The sequence below is a fragment of the Haemaphysalis longicornis genome, unplaced genomic scaffold, assembly GCF_048455015.1.
Source record: "Haemaphysalis longicornis isolate Haplotype H1 unplaced genomic scaffold, Haemaphysalis longicornis Haplotype H1 scaffold_1, whole genome shotgun sequence".
Lineage (NCBI taxonomy): Eukaryota > Metazoa > Arthropoda > Arachnida > Ixodida > Ixodidae > Haemaphysalis > Haemaphysalis longicornis.
In genome coordinates, this window is record NW_027526203.1 from 405861036 (window position 1) to 405885255 (window position 24220).

General features: G+C 46.2%; 1 protein-coding gene across 1 annotated transcript in view; it reads right to left on the bottom strand.

Moving 5' to 3' along the window:
• Positions 1–4989: 4989 nt before the first annotated feature.
• LOC144161289 (uncharacterized) overlaps positions 4990–24220 on the bottom strand; it is a 55558-nt gene continuing 36327 nt past the window's right edge. The window contains exons 16-19 of the mRNA XM_077692101.1: positions 19099–19428; positions 7582–7778; positions 7364–7499; positions 4990–5401 (exon numbers count right to left, since the gene is read on the bottom strand). Of these exons, the coding sequence (XP_077548227.1) occupies positions 5179–5401; positions 7364–7499; positions 7582–7778; positions 19099–19428 (886 nt within the window). The 3' untranslated portion in view covers positions 4990–5178. The remainder of the gene's footprint in view (positions 5402–7363; positions 7500–7581; positions 7779–19098; positions 19429–24220) is intronic.

Here is a 24220-nt window from a genome sequence, read left to right on the forward strand (position 1 = left end):
TGTGTTTCATTCTAGTCTTTTGTAGTGCAGGAGATCGCTAGCTCGCTGCGTTCAGAAAAGCTTTGCGTCGTTCTTGGCTACGTGGCAATATTCTGTTTCCTCCGTGTGCTGCACATCGCAGCGCGAAAAAATAAATTTTTGTACGCTGGACTACGCTCTTTTGTCTCCCTTCGTAACATAGAAATTTTTTGTTGCGTGTGATAAAATCAGTTTCATTGTTCTTTTTTCGCTTCCTGTTTTTGCAAGGATTGCAAAGCGTGGAAGCAGAAAGACACATGGAGTAACATATATCTCTTCGTGTTTTGATCCTTCGCGTTTCTGCAGCGTTTTTAGATGTTCTCAAGTATGTACCCACTCATCGAAACGACAATACTATTGGGCTATCTCTTTTAGCGTTCTGTGCATTACAGAGCAATAAACGGATTCATTAAGCGTAGTCTGAACGACGCGTACTTGGTTTCTTTCAGTTTTTTATTGTATTATCGATAGACCCGCAGCAGTCCGTCACTACACAGCTACCGTATGTGTGGTATTTACAACTTTGCTTTAAGAAAAGAAGCAATATAGATTTAAAAATCCGTAAACACGACGGCGCAGCGCTTGTGCCAGAGCACACAGAAGCCGTTGCCGTTCGCGGCCGAAGTCTACGGTAACTTACTTCGAAAAATAAAACCCCATTGAAGGCAGGTGATAAACACAATTACTGGACTATTCATCGCTAACTACTACGAAAAAAAACACGCTTAATCAGCGCGCAGACACCAAAAGCAGCGAGCGTTTGCACGCCAAGAGCTGGAAAATACGCCGCACGCGCGGCGGCTGGATGACCTTCGTGCGGCGGTGGCGCCTGTAGTGGCGCGCGCGGTCCCTATATGAAGCGAGCGCCGAAGTTTCGTGACCAGTAAAGCATTGAAGGACTCTGGTAAAACCAATCTAAAAACCCCGTGGCGGAGGCCTTGGAAAACGTGTTCTTTGCGGAGTGCGTTGATGTGGACGCCAGTGCAGTGGTGTGTGGTGCGTTGACAGACGAGGACGTAATTTCTCAGATCATAAGCGCGGAACCTTTTGCTACCAGTGACGACAACGAGCAGGAGGAGGCGGAGACGTGGGCGTAAAAAAAAAAAAACATAAGCAGCTTTGAAAAAAAGTTTTTTTTTTTCAACCAGGGTAACACTGAAAAAAAAAAAACAGCTTCTCTGGGGAAACTCGTTCTGATACGACCAATCTGCAAACAGGGAAGCGCTTTCTGAAATCAATGCCTTGACGGGAAATCGTGCGCAGATTTAGAGAGTGGAAGCTCTGCTGGGACTTTTGTCGTGCAGAATGTAACAATTGTATTCTTTCCAGCGTTAACGGAAAAAATCACGGGGAACTTAAACTCTTAAGGGATTCGAAGCGTTTATCGAAGACTTCTTCATTTCTGGATCGTGTTCGCGGTGTCGTCACGTTCACCTGTCATGGGGCACGCATCCGGATGATTCTTGCTCCATCCTGGCACGGTACCGGGTTAGGGCTGTAGTCACCACACTTGGGTGTAGCCCGAAAGAACCCATTCCCGTTTGCCCTCTTCCCGTTTGAACCCATTCGCGAAACGCCCTTCCCGCTTGACGCGTCCCGTGTGCGCCCGTTCCCGAAACGACCTTCCTGTTTGGGCGCTTCCTGTTTCAGCCCCTTCCCAAACCCCCTTCCCGTTACAACCCGCTCCCAAAGCGCCCTTCTCATCTGAACCCGCATCGTTCCAACCCATTTGAATTTCTGAAAACATGCGTTACCGTCTTCGAAACTGTTCCCCAAAATGTGCTTAGAAGCAACGGGTCATGCACTAAAAACTTGTATGCACCAAATTTTCCGGAATCGACCAATATTTCCGGCCGATAAAAGTTTCCGAATGCCTTAGGCCGATACTGCCTTCTTGACACAAAATTTGTAGCGGCGAAAGTGTACTAGAAAGATATCCAATATCTTGAGTAATGCACGCATTGGATTTTTCTGCAGTTGGTGTTCGTACGTGCGGCTGAAATTTGTTTATCAGCTGCGCTTATGCTCATTGTTTGGAGCGTAGCTTTGTCTTCGGGTTCGAGAGATCTATAGATCAAAAATGTCCGTAAGAGGGACTTTAAAAAAGGCGAAACCATGTGCAGAAATCTGAGAATTGGCTACTAATGCCTTTCCTACGTGAGTAGTGGGCAGATTTTTTTATTTATTTACCGATACTTTACGGCCTGGTCGGGCTCATGCAGGAGTGAACATAAAAACACATCAGTATTCGTTATCGTAGTTTAAAAACGCCCAACACAAATAAGTTAAAGACATACATATGTAATAGACGCAAAGGGGTCCGAACAAGGCTATGCATTCATAATGTATTCCAAGTTTAAAACACGACAATTCAACCAGAACACATATTTCCAATACGTGGGGAAAATTTCTCTAACGATACCGAGTTCACTGTTCGTTCAGTTAACTTATTCCAGTAAGAAATTGCACGAGGAAACAAAGAGAACTTTCGAATAGTAATTAAGCTGATTGGCTGCCTAATTGTTTTACAATGATGTCTTCTCGCTGAACGTCTGAAAGGCCCGTGGAGGTATAGTATTCCCGCGACAATTTTAATTTTCTGTAGTAAAGTAAATTTAGGCTAGAGACGACCCTGCGCTGCTTACGTTTCTGAAGGTTTGTCCTATTATGCAAATTGAGTACACTAGAGTGACGAGAATAAACTGAATCAATAAAACGCAAAGCTAAGTTTATAATTATCGCCGCTTCTCATGACTGCGATTTTTTATAGCCAGATGTGGCATATTTGACGAGGGACTGGCAGCTCCTTTTGTAATGGACACACCTGGTTGACAAAGGCCGAAATTCCTTCGGCGCTGAGCATATTTTCGGCGCGCGTCGTAGGAACAATACTTATAGAGGCCGCCCGAGGGTCGATGGCCAGCGCTCGGAGTTGCTATGGGTCGGTTGGTTTTTATTAGTTATTTACTAGTCCTTTGATGAATATCTTGAAGCTTGAGTTAAAGTTACCTCTAGAGTGTGGATAAAATATATGTTTGTGTATAAACCTTTGGTTGATCGTGTGTGTTAGTAGCTCCTCCTCACACTCTTTCGGGACACGGCCTTGATGGCGTCGTTTTAATGTAATAAAACTTAAGTGCCTGGTGTTTTGGGGGTGGATCTAAAGAATCTAGAGACGAGAGTCAGTCGACCGAACAAGAGCAAACGAGGGCAGACGCAGGGCGACCCTCGCGACCTAAATACATTTAGTTAAGCGCATTTATGTATTTCGCTGTTTTGTTTTCAAAAACGACGTGTTTGTAATTTGTTAATTTGTTAATTTGTTAATTGGTTGGTTAATTTAAAATATTTTTGTTAATTGTTAATTTGTTTGTTAGGGTTTGTTAATTTAAAAGATTAAAAGATTTGTTAATTGGTATGACTTGAATTGTAACCAAGTCGTCTGTAGATTCAAAAAGTGAGCCCAGGTTTGAAAAGCAGTCAAGGACTCTGGATGTACTGAGTATGCTATCACAGCGACTGTAAACAAACGGAAATAAAGAAAGAACAATATGAAAATGTTTTTTATAACGTTTCATAAACTGGGTACGTTATTCAGGGAAGGGGCTAAACGGAAAAATGCGAAACGGGAAGGTTCTTTCGCCCAGGGCTGAAATGGGAAGGAACAAACGGGAAGGTTGAAATGGGAACGGATTGAAACGGGAACGGGCCAAGTGGGAAAGGCCGAAACGGGAAGGTCGTTTTGCGCCGGGTTGAAACGGGAGGGAACAAGCGGGAAGGATGAAATGGGAATGGGTTCAAACGGGAACCTCCCCCACACTTGGCTGCGGCTAGCTATGGCGACCCGGGTTCCAATTGCATTCGAACCCAAATGAGTTTCCATGTAAATTTCATTTACTTATTTTCTTTTTACAGCAGCCGCAATTTAATTCGCGCAGTCGCCAGCAACTACGGTCAAGTATGTCAAGATTTTGTATTTGTGTGGTATCGTCCTTTTTCTATCTATTGTATTTTTCTGAAAGGAAAAAGACGAAAAAAAAACCTGTTTTTTCACTCCCCTCAAAATTTTATGAAAACTGGCATCTGTTGGAGGAGAACGAGGAAGCAGCAGTGCTGTTCTCTGTTGCGGGAGTCATGGTTGGATTGAATTCCGTCCGCCTCTTCTCCAGTTTTGATTATGAGGCCTTCCGCTACATTCGCGAGTTAACGCTGAGGGTTCTGGCTGTCGCCTTCAAGCACAATAGGCGGACCGTAACTACGGGCCCTTTTGTTGACATTCCTTACGGCTTCCCAATCGCAGTCTATTGTTCTTCACTTTCGTCACTTCGAACTTTCATTAATTCGATCGGAGGCAGTTTCCCCTTGCGGTTCGAATTAAGGAGCTTTTACTGTATACCTGGCTAATGTCCAGTTGCACACCCGAACCTCTACGCAATTAGTACGATCCTGCCCCTACACCACAGTGCCCACAGTGCCCACAGTGCCACTCCCCCGCTAAAGCTGATCTCGGTCATCCCTTTTTGTTCTTCCTAAAATTCGCAGGTTTCTCAAACGCAGCCATGTGAACGATCTCGCGGTATCGATGAACCCTCACTTCACGGAAACTTGCACCGTTGACCTCATTGCACAATCTCTCTCTCTCTCTCTCTCTCTCTCTCTCTCTCTCTCTCTCTCTCTCTCTCTCTCTCTCTCTCTCTCTCTCTCTCTCTCTCTCTCAAGCAGTCTAGTCCGAGCAGTTTAGAACAAAGGGCCTGCTACCCACGTCCCGAGGTGACCTTCGGATGACTCCTGCTGCTTCCACAAGACCAACGGCTGTATCAAGACCCTCTCCATTCCATAGCCGAGTTCGCATCACACTCATCTTAACCGGCTCTAACTCACTTCTCCCAACACTCTTAGAGCCCGTCATATCCTCAAAGAAAACGTTTCGCTCCTTGGAAGTGCAAAGTGGGCAGCCAACCCTGAAGCCAGTACAAGACGTTGATATGCCCAGCACAACTCAGGGGGCAATTAATTGTATGTAGTGACCTTCTTCGCTCATAGCTGAACCGTTGTAATTTCTAGCCAATTTTGTTTATTTGCTTTTTGTTGGCTCATAAAGCCAGGCCCGGACCTGTGACCAGTTTATAGAGAGTTTGAGCTGAGCCATGCGTTCTATCCTCAGTTACGCAGCTTAAGGCAGAGACCGCACAGGAGGGCAACGGTGGATGCCGCAGCAGTGTATCGGGAAGGGCATCCCGACTCGATGGTGGCAGAGTTGCAAAACGTGAGGCCAATTTTGGCGAGGTGGTTCTCTACGATTCGGGGCGTCCTGGCAAGCATCACCAGGCACTTGTTGCGCTCTGCAACTTCGCTCATGCAGGCTCGGTAGTGGTCCACCATTCTGAAAGAAAACATTGCATAGCCACGCTTAGTGCGCGTCAATGGAACACACGAGAAAAAAAAAATGCTGCGTATTTGCTTGCTTCGCTGCAAATGTCACCGAAATACGGTACTAGTCTTCTGCCGCCCCTGCCCCGTCACTCCCTCTTCTCTCCTGTGTACACCCTCCACACCTATTTCCTCCCCTCTTGCTCCTTCCACAGTGAACGCATTGAACTTTTATTTACACAATTGAAATTTTCCGCGTTTGCTCTTCTGTCCGCGCGCCATCTGTTGGAACAGCGTGCTTCGTTTTTCTTTAATCTTTTGTTTTTGTTGGGGTTTGGCCTGAGCCGACATACTTTCACCTCGCCTCTCTAGGATACTGTTTTAACGAGTATTTTCTGTTTACATTTGCTATCGTAAGAACCAATCCTACTTCTATATTTTAATTAAATGGACTTGCATACTGTAGGTTGTGTACACCCAAGAGCAGAAGTTTACTGACCACGAAAGCAGCAATTTTGAGTTATTTCTCAGCCGCACGGCACCCAGAAGTACTATGTGTGGTAGTTTTTATTAGCTCAGTACTTTTACATCTCGCGTGCATTCGACAGTTTGTCGGTCGGCTATAGGAAGAGGAATCACCTAAAATTGCCATTTCCCTGGTCCGTTAACTTTTGATCGTGGCTGTACTCACATTTCGCGTCATATATGCCTGAGGTTTCCTTTGCGTTGAATAATGTGATCCAGGAATTCGTGTAACGCAAAGTAAAACGCGCGCGCAAGAAATAAAAAAAACAAGTCATGAATCACCGATACCAAGTAGCCCAAACCTAAACTCTGCTATGAATAATGTGTACATGTATGAAGTAGTTTCGAATGGTCTTGCATATATACATACTTCATGTTATGGCGTTCTTCAGCTCTATGACAATCGACAGACAGACAGACAGACAGACAGACGGACGGACGGACGGACGGACACACAGACAGACAGACAGACAGACAGACAGACAGACAGACAGACAGACAGACAGACAGACAGACAGACAGACAGACAGACCAAAATATTCGGGTTTAAAAGAGCTCAAAAAAGACTACCGTCTTCAAAACAAAGCGCTGTACTTCCTTTGACGCTTTCGAACTGCTGCCTCCCCCCTCTCCCCGCGCTTCAGCACTTTAAATTCAGCACTTCAGTGAAATGACTTTCCCTTTTACTCGTGAGAGCTCATACCCAAAACTTGAAAATTCTCGCCGGGGCTGTATGAGCAGTTACATAGATAATAATATGATAATTATATAAATAGTGATAGCAAAAAATGAGGGAAATACGCTCGCGCGCAATCTGGTTTGCTTCGCAGAACGACCCCCTAATTTTTTTTCTCTCTTACTCCTCTTTTTTTATTTCTTGTTTCACGCTTTTTGGTCAAGTGCGTGGTTCCTGTATATAGATATATAGACTTCAGTTTGAAGGCTATTTATGAACAAGTCAAGAGGATGCAGGCTGACACTATTGAATGCCGGCGCTGAAGTGTTCAAAAGTCTCGACTGGACGAACATGCTTACAAATGCACATACACGTACAAACACCACACATTTCAGGCACACATCGTACGGCTACCCTGTGCGCCTGGTACATGAAACATTTCTTTGAAAGTCTGTCAAGAACATTTTGTTGGCAGCTGTTTTCAGCAAGGTCCCAATCGAAATGGGATTGGATGGGAAAATTGCAATGTCGGTTTGTTCCCATTAGCCGGCAGACTAAGTATATATAGTCGGCGCGGGATGGCCTAGCTATGTGAGGTATTGCGCTAGGAAGAACCTTAGCCCAGCATCATTAGCATTGCAATGTTTGGGCCATGCACGACAACAAGGCTAATTCGAGAAGTCGGCTAGCAAGTCTTTGGGTACAGAAAGTGATAACTAAAGTTGGCCCATACATATACTGAAATGCACAGTTTGACAAGTTAGCGCGTCGTACTTGCACACATTGTCGGCGACGTCCCTGAGGTTAGACACCGGTATGTACTTGACGTTCTGCTTGTATTTCTTGGCTTGCTCCGTGATATACTGACTGCACCGTTGCGTCTCCCTCTCGTAGGCAGCCGTATTGCACACTGTAAAACAGGTTTGCATGAGGTAAGCATTTAGCGCCAGAAGGCGCTACAGGATAACGGCCTGTGGGACGCAGATATTTACGGGACTCATCGTTATCCATGACGGGAATGACGGCGCCCGTCATCGGCGTCTCTATGAAATATTCTTCGCTCGAGTTCGTCCCGTTAACAGCAGCCGCCCGCGGCGTCGATGCCTGATCAACAGTGGTGCGGGGGTCCGGCATGACTTTGCGCAGGATTTTGTCCAGTCCAAGGCCCCGCATTTTGTTGAAGAGTTTCCTGCAATGGGTTGTTCTATTTAGCACATGAGGCACTAGCAACTCGTGCAATGCAGGTGCAAAAATTGCAAAGGCTTCTAATCAATAGGGCTTGGGAAAAAACTATTTCATATTTTCGGTGTTTAGGGCCGTGAAGGTACACCTGGCTATGACGAGCGTCGTAGCGGAGGACTGCGGGTCACCTGGGTATCCTTAACAAGGTTAAAAAAGGTAGGCAGTCTCACGCATATGCTTCACAGTTCTCTGCACATATTACCATTTAGGATCTTAAGTAAAACAACCTTTCAGTAAACTTTTCGGACAGACTCAAGGAAAACATTCCCAAAATCAAATTTATATTTTGGGTTTAGGTCACCGATACTATGCCTGGACTATGAGGTAGGCATAAGCGGAAGCCTACCAAGGTTGTTCTTTTGTTGAGAACGGGGGAATTTCGTACAAGCTGACCGTTTTGCATTACTACAGCCGCTTCTCAGTACTCGTGCCAACCCCCAATAAGAAATATAGCTTCGAATGGAAACTATGAGCGCAGGGTCGCAGAGGAATGAGCCCCAACGTCTTGACGGACAGCCAAAAAAAAAAGAAAGCACTGCAGGGATACGCAACTTTGCGAAACAGAAAAGGGCAAGGATTTCATTGGAAAAAGTAGGGCATACTAGGTATAAATTTTGATATTGCCGCAAGGACTGCATGTGCTGCCAGCGTTAAATAAGTTTCATTAATGAAGACAATAGCTTTTCTCGGGATAGATAAATGCGGGTCTGTCTATCTGTCTGTCTGTGAGCCAATCTGTCCTTCTGTGAGTCTCTATGTATGTCCATCTTCCCGTCTGTCTGTCCACCGGATCAGTCAGAAATGCTACGGACGTGTCGGCTCGCCAGTGGGTCACTGACATGCTGGTCACTTGCAGGTCACTGATGCCCACCAGTGGTGACCCGTCAGTGATCCAGCCGTGGGCTACCGACCAGTGAAGCGCGACCCACAAATTGCTAGTGAGCCACAGGTGACCCACTTGTGACCTACATATGGGACCTTGCTGGACAACGTGACCCTGGGAAGAAGGGGAGCTAGATCGCGAGAGGAGATGAAGATAAAAAGGGGGCTGATCCCTCTTTCATATTAATTGGTAAAACAAGAAAGGGAAATGTGCCTTCACAGGAGCAGTTGAATGTTTATTGCGCATGGATAAGAACTTGCACATCGCTATTTATATTTCGTCGGTTTGGCACCGTTAGACATTAGGCACTGGATTACACGCGCCGGAGCATTGCGTAAATCCGATTGAAACCCGAGGCGCTCGCAAAGCGTGTGAACGAAACCGAAGGCGTTTTCAGCGAATCGTTTGGTGAAGTCATGGTCCGCTACAACGAAAGGAGGATGATTTGCTGGTAGGCAGCAGTCTTGTGGGTATGCTTGGTGAGCGACGTCCTGCTGGCGGGTTGCTTCTGCAAAGGTGCGACCTCTTCGGTCCTGCTTAGTGGCTTGTATGGCAGACGCTTGCGTTGCGACGGGCTCAGCTTGTTTAACGCGAGAGGCAAAGTTCGTAGCTTGGACTGTGAATGCGTGAACGCGTTCCGCTTCCCGCTGGCGTGTCTCTCGTCGCACCAAAGCAGTCAGGAGCGCGACATTCGCCAGTCGGCGTCGTTGCCTTTCTGTCTTAATGCAACAGTTTTCTTACACGGCGCCACGGTGTATCACTCCACCATGCACGGGGCCATCACACCCGCAGCATAGGTGGCGGACGGATAAACACCGCAGCTTACGCTTATATACGCTGCCCTATGGAGGCGACAACTATCGGCACTCATTAGCGTCTTGACGCACTACTTCGCTTCACCTCTCCTAGACGGCAGCACCATCTGAATGGGAAGGATATAAGGCGCGTTCGTACAGCATGTCGGGCTTGAGTTCATAGCCCTGTTGGCAGAGCGTTTCACACCTCCCGTTGCGGCCGGAGTGAGCGTGAGCCCGAATCCTAGCGTAGCCGCGTCAATGGAACTTTTTCAGCTGATGTCATTTCCGTGACTGATATCACGTCGGTGAACTCTTGCTGTACCCCGGCATAAAGCACTTTCGAGTTAAAAAAATGGATAGAGGGTGAAAGGAAGGAACGAGGCAGAAAGAAGAGTGTCGCGTGAGGGCAATGAAAGAAGGAGACAGCAAGGATGGGACTAGTTCAGCGGTATAACGGCAGCGGAGTGGTAGATCAGGAAATGGAGGACGGAGGGGGGTAAGGGAAATTCGGAATGGGGAGCGTTGAGGTGGAGGCGCGGGTTGTGGAAAGGGAGGAAGGAAAATAAGGGAGAGGGCAAGAGTTGTGAGAGAGGCAGGTAATTGAGAGAGGCGGAATAAATGAGACGAACGTTGGTTAGAGTCCTGAAGAGGAAATGCATTTGTCTTTACTTAATTTTGTCTGCTTAAATGACCTTGTGAGAACATAAATCCCAAATATTCTCACAATTCATTGCTTCTGGAATTTAGGAGACGCCTTCGAAATTCTCCTTTTGAGGCGCATCGCTAGCGACCATGCGTGCATCGTCGGGCGGCAGCGCAACTAGCAGTGGCGTCGCAGTAAGAGATTGGAGAGTTAAACCAGTTTTTTTTTTAATTCGAAAGTTTGCCCTGCGGCATAATAGATGTAGGCGCCAGTTAAACGCTCTTTGTGTATATTGTTCTGCACAGCTGCAAACCCGATGTTTTAAAAATAATGGATCCTTGATTCGTTGCCATCAATAGGTTTCTATCGACGTGACCGGTGTCGCGACCGATTCAGTTGTCTGGCAACCATTGAGCAGAACTCAGACTTACTGGCTGTTTGTACGGTTTGTAGCCAGTTTCCTTGCAGAAGTTCACGTTGTTTTGCCGAATTCTCTTCAGAATCTTACCTTTTTTATATGAAATGGCACAAGACCGCTTAAGCCAAAAAAAAAAAAAAAGGGTGCCCCATGTGCGATTTGAATTTGTGACCGCCGGACCTGCCTGAATTGAAGTTAGACACTTTATCCACTACACTATCCACGAAATTTTTTTTTTTTTTTACGAAAGAAGCACGCGCGCTGGAACACTGCGGCATAAACGCTGTTTTGCATTTGTAACCCAGCACTCGGGAGTTTAATCAACCCAGAGCTTTAACCGCAAACTTACTGTTGAACGCTTCTGCAGTAAGCCAACGCGAAGCATACCCAAGCAACGAAACAACATTAACTGCATTGATTATTGGAGTAAACAGGAAAGCAATCGAACCTCGTGATGGTGGGACACGGCGACTCGGCGCTGCTGCTTCTCGCTAGTTATTTTTGCGCTTGGTGAGTAAGCAACGGGTTGGTTTCAAGTTCTGACTACTCGAAGTTCCTTCGATAAAAGTGTTTATGTAGTAAATTCTCATTTTAAGCTTTCTGTCATTTATCACGTCAGGTCAGAAGTTCCACGTTCGCGCAACACAGGCTACGTGAGAAAGGCGTCGGCAATCTTTTTCAAAAATACCGGCAAGCATAACAACAGTTTAGACTCGTGCCAAACAGCGTAAACAGCTTGCAAATAGACAGTTTACTTTAAACGTTGTTACTTCTGCCTGCGCCACTCGCCCGCGTTGTAGACTGAAAGTTCGACCATGTTCAGCCGTATCAGAGATCAGACATGCCCCGTTCAGTTTCAGGGCGAGTTTCATCATGGCGCCGATGTTGTAGCTTTATCTGACCCTGTGCGAGCCCGCTCTATGCCGACGTGTTGTACAGACGAGGGGGAACTGTGATTGGCTTCTTAGCAAGACGTCACGGCTCACTTCACAAGTTGAGGAGGAAAGCCTCGGTGAAACCGGAACTGCATTTTTTTTAACACGGAAGTGTTTTATGCCGGGGTTCACCAAGATCTAACTGACGTCATATCCGTCACGGAAATGACATCGCCAGAAAAACTTCGAGTGACGCGGCGGCGCCGGGATTCGTGCTACCAACTCTTTCGCAGCAACGGGAGGTACGAAACGCGCTCCCGACTGCGCTATGAACAGACGCGTTAATAGGACGGCAAATGCGCCTTATATCCTTCCTTTCAGATGGTACTGCTATCTAGGAGAGGCGAAGCAAGTAGTGCATCATGACGCTAATGAGCACCGACAGTTGGCGCCTCGATGCCAGCGCCTACGTGTATGGGGTAAGCGCAGCGTAAGCTGCGGAGGGGCCACGGAGCAAGAACTATCCGTGGGAGGGGCCTGCCTCGCTCGTGACACGGTCCGCTGCTCCTTTCGCTGCAGCGGATCATGGGTTCACCAAACGATTCGTTGACAACCCGTTTGGTTTCGTTCGCGTGGACGGTTTGCGAGCGCTTGCAGTTTCAGTCGGATTTACGCAATGCTCCAACGCGTGCAATCCAGTGTCTAACGGTGCCATACCGACGAAATACAAATAGCGACGTGCAAGTTCATATTGATGCACAATAAACATTTAACTGCTCCTGGGAAGGCAGATTTCACTTTCGGGTTTAATCGGTGCTTATGGAAGAGGGACATTTTTTTTTCTATTTGCCGATTTCGGTCAACCAAACGGGTATGCATTGTTTATTTATCAAGGTTCCACAGTTATAAGTACCCACACAACACAGTTTGTTTTAAAATCTCTTCACCTACCCTTTAAAGAGGCCTTAATAGGTCACGATTTCAAGCTCGCTATCGCTATTTAAGCATGCTTTTCTTTCCGTGTTTACGTGTGAAGTCTTGCCACCATTTAATGGAGCTTTGACGTAGCTTTTTTGCTTCTGACGTAGCCTCTATGACGCAGCTGGCGCTGAAGACTACGGCGCCGCTATAGGTGGGTTGCATTAAATGCTGCAGCCAATCAGCGTATCCGGCTCTGGGGAAAGCCGCAGGTCGTTTTGTCGGCTCGGGCGGCGTCTGCGAGAGTGACACTCCGGCACGGCGTATCTTTGTAGGGACGAATGTCGGTCGTCACCATCCTTCACACGAGCTTAGCTGAGTTTGTATAGCGCATCGTTTACAAGATATGAATAACGCTGACAAGCGCGGAACGTCTTCTGCAGGCAGAAGCGCTACCCACGCGACCGCGGCAAACATCTGCTTTCACGGTGCACTGAACCGTGCACAAATCGGCACACACCACAGCAGCTAAAACTCGTCGCCACCTTCCAGATCCGGACTATTGCTGAAAATCAGTTTACAAATTCCTCAAGGGTATGATGCGCGGTGAAAGATTGTACTGCGTACCGTCGTCGGCACGGCTTCATAAAGCAGGTAACAAAATAACTGCGGCAATGCTAAGTCTTTTCCGCGCGACCCGGCCTCCGAGAGGCCTGTTCACCGCGACAGCGCCGCATTTAAGAATCGCAAGCGGGCCGCTAGTGGTAGGTGAAAATCTTCAATTGTTGTCGTGAGCGAGCATCTTGTTTTTGGAGCCCTCCCATATGAGCTTCAAACGCTAGTTTCCAGTATGCTAGAACTGGCGTGCCACCGCTTGCACGGCCGACGAGAAAAGCAGTTCCACGCAGTCAAGGGTAGGCGGAGCATGCGAGCCAGCTGCTCAAAAATGAAAATCCGGACGAACCACTGAGCGGAGCCAATGGCTGCGCGTACCTTGGAGCGAAAGCGCCCTGACATGTGTCTCTAGGTTTTTTTTTTTTTTTTTTTTTGAACTTATCAGTTCGTAACATCCACAGCGCTTTGAGGCACGAGGTAAGAGTGAAAGCTCCAGGCCTTATAGCCTTCGCCACCCTATTTAGGGCCCCTTTAGGAATGATGGGCTATCTATTTTACAGTATGTACATGGCGGCCATCACAGCGTCCAGCCAGGCCGCGTGCTGCCCACTCCTTTGTCGTAGTTTGTAACGTCGTCGTCTTTTCTCTAGTAACATAGCCCCCCGGCTGGAACATGAGTATGTACAGACGGCAACACACATGTATATTTTTACAAGACGACGACGACGATGCGAACAACGAAACGTGGTGCAACGTCCGAAGAAGAAGCTGGGCAGGCGCGCAGCCAGCGCCGGTTCTGTCTCATGGCCGACATCTCGCAAATACTGAAAATACACCGATCGCCCATCTCATGGTTCACTTCCTTTGTCCTGCCACCACGTAACAATTTAACACTCGAGCGGCGTGCAGCGAACTCCACGGACGACGCGTATTGGTGGCACCCAGTTCGAGATTGCTTGCATCTGCACGCGCGCGGCCGCCGTGACACAGCCAGCATGTCCTTGTTTGTGTTTTGGGGGCCACCGACGCTACAGAGGATGCTTGCGCCGCCAGGAGCGTTGGCGGCACCGGCCGCGAAGCGCACGCAGAAGGGGCATTTCTCGGCGCGCGCCGCTGCTACGTCATCGTCCTTCTGCCGCATCTACGGGCGGGAAAAAAGCTCTGCCGCGTCATCGTTCTGTCAAACTGCTACGTGTCGTCGCGCGTTGCGCGCTGTAAATTTCTGCCCTGGTGTTGGTATTTGGTCGACGGCGGCGACGGTTGGATATCCTAGAGGTGCTTTTATCGTTCAAGAGGCTACGCTTTTAGCTCAATGGCCACACTGAACAGAGCATGAACGGATGGTTATTCGCGTTTATGTTGGCTGTTTTTCTCACATACTAGGAAAAAAGCTGCTGCAGGACAGCAATGTTACTATGGTAACTTCATTGTATGACAACATTAATATATATGAATTTAATAACTATGAGATAACGCAAAAGTCTTTGATGCCGTGTCATTCAGTCGACCTTGAAAGAACTTCGGCGAAAAGGCAGGTAGCACCCGTCGTATAAAAAAGGCCAACAATCCTCAAGGGAGGCAAAGGCAAAGCGAACCAAAGCATGACTGGGCATGGGCAGTTGCAGTAGCTAATTAAGAAGGATGAGAAAGTGAATTAGGTGAACAAAAGTGAATTAGGAAGACACATCAAATTAACGCGAATCAATGTAAATTAAAATAAATCAAATTAAATAAGGAGATGACAACTTAATCAGTGATTAAGATCGATGAGTCAGTGAAATAGGGGCATGACAGAGCAAAAAAATGGGGATGACCTAGCCGTCTGACACGATAAAAATTGATATTTATATACAAAAATGATGTCTTGAATTAAATAATAATCGATTACTAACAAGAACTAAAATATGTGTATCAAATAAAACTTAAAATAAATGAATAATACGTATGTCTTAAAGGAGCCATGAAGAGAAAACAAAAGTTTGTTTTATTCGAAAGATTAGGTGTTTCATAGTACCCCAAGCGCTTTCCCGGAAGCAAATGATGCTTTATTCACTGAGAAATAAGGCAATTTAAGCCAAATTTTTAAATCTCCCGCTAAAATTGCACATTTCGTCACGTGAACAATGGCGTCATACGAGCCGGTCCATGAAACAGATACTTAGTATGTCGACTCCATATAGCACCCACACGCGGGAGTCGACCGAGACGGCGGCCATTTTAAAAATACTAGTAAAACCTAGTGCACCCGCAGCCCTAGTCATGGAATCGCCTGATCCGGAGAACAAAACTCTCGCCGAGGAGCTCGGGCTTGCATTTAACAACCTCACACCACTTGAACACTCAATGCTTCTAAGTGCACGAGCGGCAAGAGTTGTGGGATACGTGGTGGACGGGAAAGTGACCATTCCGCGATAGCCACAACAGACGAACGCCCAGCCGTCGGCACCGCTGTCTCGTCAGCCCCGTGGCGACGGACGAATACAGACTGGTACGTATGTGCCGTATTTTCAATTTCAGTAGCAGTATCGCTTATGCCAGTTGGCCGGTGTCGTGTATGGAAAGCCGTTCGCTCGAGCTCTCTGCTCCGACGAGAAAGATTCGAGGGTCAATGCGCGGTGTGTACGGCAATTTTTTTTCCCCAAGGTCAGAGCGCTTTGGCGGCGATTTGACGAAGTCGGCGACGAGCGCTAGCATGTCCGGGTCTTTTCCGTAATCACTTCCTCGGAAATGAAGTGAGCACACTCGTACTTCCTTTAGCTCTCTTTCTCCTCCGTTTGCAAAGTTCACAAAACGTAGCCACTTGCTTCGCCGAGGTTCGTCGTTGGGCAGCACACGAAAGGAGATCTCACCGGCGGGGATGTCGCACTCCCTCGACGATTTGCCCGTACTACATGGGCATTTTAAAACACAGCAACGAAATTTCATTGTAAAGTACTCGAACGAACTGAAGTTTTCAGTGGTTGTAAGCCGTAAACGAGCTCGTAACGACAGCAGCAAGCCAGCACGACCTCCATACCGAAACCTGTGCGACGAGTGGCACTATCTCGTTGCTGCTCTGTGTTCCTTACTCCCCTTGTTTCTATTTTTACCTTTGCTGGTTGGCGATATGACGGCCAACCTCCTGTGAAGGGATTACGATACCAAGCAAGGTCGCGGCTGTGCGTGCTGGGACGGTTCGTTGGCCCCGAAGAGCCTTGAACCCGAAAATTCGTCTGCGCGACGGTGGCGACGGCGAGATGTCGAGTTCGGCTGGCGGTAGTTTCGTACGGTGCGCAACACCCTTGTCTATAACACCGAGTTCAACTTCAACTGGTTGCCTCTCAAAACTGGGGACTCAAAACTTGTCACTAAAGACGTTGAGGTCAAAATATATTGTCAAGACTTCAGAATGACACAATAGTTTTCTTCAAATGTTTTTCGGCTGAGGCAAGATAAGGCTAAAAGTACGAAACCTGCGTTATAGACAAGGGTGTTGCCCTCTGTACGCATTGGCATACACGCTTGCGTGTTCGTTCGGAACTTCAACCGTTTACTCCACCGTTCTTTGTCATAAAAAGAATGTGCAGTATGTTTCACGGGCATTCAGCTCGCTGTGCAAACTGTAAGCCCTGCCCAAGATGCGTTTGCTTTTGCCGGCCTCCGCCAATCGCAGAGCATTCTCGAGTGACATCATAGGTTCTGTTGCGGAAAATGAGCTGGTGGGTCGCATGGTCATTTCCTTTTTTCCTAATTATGTAGCTTATTTGAGCGAAGTTTGCGTTATAAGTGGTGTCGTTATGGTTCTAACAAGGCAATCTTTCGAATGAACCAAACTTGTGTTTTCTCTTCATGGCTCCTTTAAGTGCGGGGCAACTCAGGCTTTCGTCTTTAAGTCGTCTTAAGAATAACATGAGACTGGATTACTTTACTTTCAAATATTTATAGTATCGTCGTGACTTGGCGTAATTAGATAAGTCATTCCCCATATTTCTCTAGGTCGTCTATGTTAAGTCACTGACTCATCTCCTTTAATGGCTGAGTAATTCGTCGCACTTCACTTAATCTTCCACATCGTAACACCCTATCTAATTCGATGATTCACCCACTTCAATCACTCGGTCATCCGTCAAAAATTACTTTGTTTCACATTATTCCACTCACCTATTCACTTGATTTCTGTTTGTTTTATCTTAATACATGTTATTCTGCTATGATATTTCTTAATTCACTTTCATATACGATTCCCAAAAATTTGCTTTGTGTCCATAATTAAGGTACGTGGCCCCACGTCACTTCACCCTTGGCTCTAGTTATTCACTTTGATTCATCCGTATTAAAACCTTCATCCTGAAACTTTGGTAGCCCTTAAATGCTTCATCATGCAATATTCTTTACTTTGGTAATTCGCATAGATTCTTATTTCGTCTATTACCCCTTAATTTACATGGTCCTTACTTGCTGATTGAAGTTGTTTGAATGCACACGGGTGCTGTTGATTTCGTTTAATTAAACTGAAGCGACTTTAATATACGTAATTTATTGAATTATCCACTTTATTTTACTGGGATTCAAAATAATTCACTTTCATTTCTACTAATTTGCATTGATTCGTGTCCGTTTCCTTTACCTTCTTTCGTGTTTCAGTTTGAACCATTTTAAATAACTTTGACTCCTGTTAATTCACGTTTATCCATCTTGGTTTTTTTATTCACTTTAGGTTACTTTGATTCCTCTCAATTCACATTGATTCTTGTTAATTTGCTGTGTCTTCTTTCTAAATCCACACAGATTCCGTTTGATTAACTGAGATTGCCATAATGCACTTCGATATAACTTGGTTCAATTGTTCAAACAATATAAATTTACTGTGATTGTTTTTTATTCAAAATGATACCTCTTCATTTGCTTCGTTCTACTCACTAATTCACTCGGATCCATCTTAATTCCCTTTTTGATCCTGTTTGATTCACATCAATTAACTGTGATATACTTTAATTCAGAGCAATCCGATTTAATTATTTTGATTCAGACTAATTCACCCTCGGTCACCATTAATTCCTCTCCATCTGTGTTTTTTCGTAATTCGCTTTGTTCCACCCTAATTCACTTTGGTTCATGTCAATTCACTTTCATCTAACCTAATTTTATTATTTACTTTAAGTTGCTTCCATAACTCACAATTACTCACTTCTTAATTCCCTTGGTTTCAGCCAACTATAGTTTGAAGTCTGTTAAATAAATTTGATCTGTCTTTATTCACTTTGACCTCATTTAATTAACTCAGCCATCTAGTTCAATTTATTTTGATTCGTATTCCAACCATCGCCGACGTTGTCCGAATACTAACACCTGTGCACAAATTTACAGCGCGCAACGCGGGATGACACGTAGAAGGACAGAACGATGATGCGGCAGAGTTTTTTTCCGTACAAAGACGCAGCAGACCGACGATGACGCAGCAACGACCCGCCCTGAGTAACACCCCTTCTGCGTGCGCTTCGCGGCCAGTGCCGCCAACACAGCTCTTGGTGGCGCAAGCACCTTCTGTGGCATTGGCGGCTCCAAATCACGAACAAGCACATGCTAGTCGGGTCAGGGTGTCCGCGAACGCGCAGGTGCAAGAGGCCGTGGTGCAAGCAACCTCGAACCGGGTCCCACCAGTAGGCGTCGCCCGTGGAGCCCGCGGCACGCCTCTCGAGTGTTATAGACTAGTGTGTTGCCGTCTGTACATTAGCGATGACATTAGAGTCCATAAAAAGATGGTCGTCCGTAAAAACACACGCACAAAAAAAAAATCAGTGCGGTGATTAGACATGAGAGGAATATGGGGCCGAGCTAACTTCTTGCCTTAATTCCCGCGTGATCGCCTTTTTTCGGGCCCGTAGTCATTCAGAACTACTTAGCAAGTGGCGTGCCGAAGTGAGGAGGCACGCTTTTGCGCATGCAAAGAAAAAAAAAAGAAAAAAAAAGAAAAACGGTAGAGAGAGCCCATAACAGTTCCGCTTCAAAACAAAAAAAAAATCGCTGACTTCAGTGTAGCTTTTTAAAAATGTTACTTCATATGCGTGATGTTTGTTCATGCAAGTGATTTTCAAATGCTCCACGTTGCCCATGCTTTCTTAAAACCTGTTGCACTTACTCAAACTCGTCTCGAATCCTCAAGCGGGCACTCGGCGCGACTTTATCTTTGTCGGCCACTTGTTGCTCGATAAAGTGGTCGGGCCGTTTCTCGGGCGGCCGCGTGCGGACAACCTCGTCGCCGAAGTAGTAGTAGTCGTCGTAAACGTAGTCTTCCTGCCTCATCTCGGGGAACCCCGGCGCCGACTGGTAGGCCTTGATACACACCACCTTGTACTCAGACATCAGCAACGATCTCAACACGGACACCTGAGCCTTGGCGCTCAGGCTGCGTGAGCAGTCGCGAACGTCGAGGGAATGCAGCAGGCACTTGTCGAGCATTTCCAGCGCCCTGCGTGTGTAGCGCCGTTCGTTCAATTCAGAAGGTGGCAGACACTTTAATTAACGGAACCGAAAAGGAAATGTTTGCGCTGAACGAAATTAATCCGGAGCCCTCCTCTACGGCGCCCCTCATAACCTGGCAGTTTCAGCGCGTTAAGCCCTTTAATCATCGTTAGCGCTGAAGCTCCGCAGTAAATAATACATCGAAACGGCACCACAAAAGTTCTAATAACCTGCTGAAAACCCCAGAATAAAATATTCAGCATGTAGACCATTTCAATTTCGTCGTCCTAGGAGCTGCCATTTTATCAGTGGGCTGTGCTAGCGGCCCTATAATTGGCGCAGTCGACAGGGAGATGTAACTGCGCACGCACATCACAGCCCAGAGCATGTCCTGATCTTAGTAAACATTAACGGATAAAAAGGTTTATAAAAATAAATGACAAGATCTAGTGGAGGACGAGAGCAAGTATCTTAGCTGGGCTCTCGTTTTTTTTAAACGGTGGAAGTAGCAAGATTTCGTGAGCTTAAACTATAAATTGAAACGTAGTTCCTTGACGCCCATCCTTATCAGCAACTGCGCACTCTATTAGTTTAAGCTTTGTCAGAGTACGCATATGGTATTGTGTGATCAGGATTTACAGAATATGTATTTTGCAGAACCTCTGGTACTATGCATGACGTATAAGAAATGATGCTTTTGCAGTTTCACGAATGAAAAGGCAGTAAAAATGCCGAGAAAGCTTTGGTAAAAGCTGCTGCAGATTGAGAGCCCCGCCAGCGGCAGTTAAGTCTAAGCGGGCGTAGCATGAAAGAACATTCCGTGAAGATTTTGTCGAACCAAAAGACCTACAGCGAAGCTGCTAAAGCGGTCAGGGTACGTGTAGTATAGTGACCGGGATAAAACGGGTGAGAGGATGGCTGACTTTCGTCGTCAGTGCGGCGAGAGCGTGTTCTTATGTACGTGGGGGGGCAACGACGGGGTACGCGCGGGGAAACGATGGTGGTGCTGACGTGTTGTGTGATCGCAACGCAATTATACGAGATGTTAAAACTTAATTGTAACTGAATTTTTATTTCACATGCTTTTGAGTTATAACTTGTGAAGGAACCTCGGTATCGTTATACTTTCATCCGAGAGGGAAAACATGATGGGATTACAATACGCGTCCTTTCTCTGTCCCGGTGAGGTTAGCGTTGTTAGATTCGCAGTACAGCTGCTTTCACGAACCCCGTTCAGGCACAGGAATGGCTCCAGAAATTGCTGCGTCACGGAAATAAAAGTGCAACTGCTAGTTGTTTACGGCAGTAAGGTAACGAATGAAATAAAGCTGAACCCAGAATAATTTAATGGATACCTGACTTACAAGTTACAGGTTTACTCGAGGTAAGCGCATTTGAGCGCGATATACCCCGTTTTCCAGTAAGCGTAATCGTGCCGTAGTATCTCATTGTGAAGAATAAGGCCGGGTCCAGACTGTCTCCGCAACTGTCGTAATAACTTTAAAGAATGACGCGATTTCACGTCTCAGCCAACCAAACTGCGTGGCACGCCGTTTTCTACGTCCATAGATCACGATATGGCTTTTGCGTCGGTAGTCTGAACATAGCCTTAGCTGTTACGCGCCTCTTGCGTGCCGCCTATTGTTCTTCGCTCACGCACGAAGCGACGGCGGAAATCTGGAGCTGCTAAGAATTGTGTTTGTTTCTAACTGACTGAATAAGCTCCCTTGTGGCTTGGTTGGACGTGTTTGGCTGTAAACAGACGTTGGCTTGTAAAAACGGACTGGGTGCGCGCGTGCATTGATTCAGCGCGTGCGGTGCAGTGCTAAAGAGCTGTTGGGCTGACGGAACAAGCTCTCAGGTCGGAACCTTTATCGCAACCCTCATCGCTGTATGCTGGTTTTATTGATAACAAAAATCGAGGAAAACCACCATAAAAATTGTAGTCGTATTATATCGTCGTCACTGACATATATTCAAAAGACATCACGAAATTCGTTTCCTTCAACTTACTCCGGTATGCCGTATGTTTACATTGCATTATTAAGGCGAAAACCTCAAGTGCCCTAATGGGCCATAAGGTACCGGTGTTACTGTTGGCTGGTCAAGAAAATGGAAGCTGCTGTAAAGAACAAATAACTAAAAACCAAACGTCCCTTTCCTGGAGGAAAACGTAAAATTCGCGAAGCTTGATGGTAAACACGCAATGCTCAACGAAAACTGAGGCTGAGCTTTGCCCAACGCACCTTATAAATACATCTGTTTGATGTTGCTTCTATTTATATAACCGATTTTTTAACTTTCTCAATTTCAATTAACTTTCTAAATTTAATTTTTTTTTAGTTTTTAATGTTGCTTTTATGGATATAATTTTTTTCCTCTCACGAGTGCGTGCCGCATAACCTCGTGTTATTAGGCCGAACGAATCACCCATGGCCTACCCATAAATCTGCGAACGTGAATTCAGATCATCATCATTGTCAGGGCACCTGAAGACGGGCTTTGCTGTATGGAGTTTAGCACTCGCACATCTGACGTTCACGTCAGGTATTTCAAGCTTCGCTTAAAAAACACATGTGTGATCCGGTGGAATTTGAATCCGGGTGTCCACAGTACCAGCCGGATTCATTACCGGCTGCGCTATCCCAGCATGTTGCGAGCAGTAAAACAAAAGTTGCAGTCGTTGTTGTACCTTCTTTCTTAGCCTATGCCCACTTGGGAGATTCCGGAGCTTTGAGGGGTTGATGTATGCGCTGTATCGTATGCGGTGTAAATTGCATGCGCGTAAATCGTTTGTACTGGTTATTTATGCGCATGCGCATCTGGAGAGCGCTTGCCGCCCTCTCCCGCTATGGGAATAAATAACCGACGCGCAATAAACCATTCTTCTTTTCCCTCCTGCACCCGGCTCGTCACGAATCTGATACACGCACTCCAGAAAATTCACAAAACTGTGATTTGGAACCGCATAAGTTGTATAATGTGTGTTTTTGTGTGTTACCGCATGTTTATACGCTTGCCTCCTCTGTATTAATGAACGTAGCGATTTATGTCCTCTCGCTCTTTGTTACATCATTGTCTTCTACATTTGATTTTGCTCTGATGCTTTTACAAATAGCTTTGTATTTACCTCCCCCCCCCCCTTACTCAATGCTCCTAGGAGCCTGTAAAGAAGTGTGAATAAATAATAATAAAAAAAAATAGTACGTGCTGCGCGACAGCTGAGCGTAATAGCACGCGAGTAGAACACCAGCCCCGCAGAAACCTGATTCTACGGAGGCTGCGGCGTGTGCCAGCCTTCTGCTTGCTCGAGTAATTTAAGACGAAGCAACAGATGCAAGCACGGCGTGACAGAAAAGAAGCCCGACGAAGTAATTCCTGCCAAAAGACAAAGAGACGCAAATGCGATGCAGCAGTAAAGAATATCTCCAGGCTTTCGCCTTCAAAGCACATAAGCAGCCTCATAAGCACCTTGGAGGTCTTTATGCGCAGCTTATATGAGGTCTCATTTATTCATCGCTTGTTTCCAAAATTCGCTGTATATGCGAGTTTTTATTTCTTTTATTTTAAGCTGCCTTATATACTTATATTTAGTTTTATTGTTCAACCTGTTATTATGAACTGCGCTATTTTCATTAATTGTGTGCTGCTGCTCTATATTGCTGGTATTGTTTTTCTTGTCATTTTGGTTTGGTAATTCATTTGACCGGTCAAGTGATTGATTGATTGATTGATTGATTGATTGATTGATTGATTGATTGATTGATTGATTGATTGATTGATTGATTGATTGATTGATTGATTGATTGATTGATTGATTGATTGAAGGTTTTAACGCGCCGACGCAACGCAGGCGATGAGGCGCGCCGTAGTGGAGGGATCCGGATTAATTTTGACCACCTGGGGATCTTTAACGTGCGCCGAAATCTCGTACACAGGGGCGTTTTTGCTTTTCGCCTCCATCAGAAAAGCGGCCGCCACGGTCGGGAACCGAACCCGCGACCTTGTGCTCAGCAGCGCAACGCCTTAGCCACTGAGCCACCGCAGCGGGTGTTTGACCGGTCAAAGATATTGTTACGTGGCGCTCCAAATACAGACAAACCACGAAGACGACGAGAGGCACTGGGCGGTGCTCGGTTCGAGAAAGAAGAGGATAAAGTTGATCGGCCAGCTTGCAAACAGTTCGTTTATGCGCTGCTGCATGCAACCATTGCAAATTGTGTAAATATCGCAAATACGCCTCATTTTCATACTAACATGGTACGACAGCTGCACGACAGGGGGACATAAGTTATTGCTCTCGGTGCCAAGCGAATGTGCTGTTTGGAGGAAAGCCTCTCGTCGGGTGCGCCGTAGGGAGCTGGTAAAATCGGCATCTCGAGGCGAAGGACACCGGTAGAACAGTCAATGAGGATGGCGGGCTCAGATAAAAAGTCAAGGCCAAGGATGAGGTCATGCGAGCAACGTTCAAGCACCGTGAATAAAAGAGTCGTTTGACGACCAGCTACATTCACACGAGCGAAGCACGTTCCGATCACAACAATTGTCCCTCCATCAATATTTTATCTGTGTTCAATGCGGTTGTCTGTATTTCATATTTGGTGCTCTTCGTATATGTTTTGTCTCCAGTAGGTTTTCTTTAGCGTTGCCGTTTACAGTGCGTGGAGATTAAGGACCTTGTTGGCACTACATGGAATAGGTATACTAGTACTTTACTTTTTGTCCGGCCATTAAGGTTTTGTGTTCATAAAAACAAAAAGATCAACTAGAAATATCAGAAATACGTGAAACGCAACCCC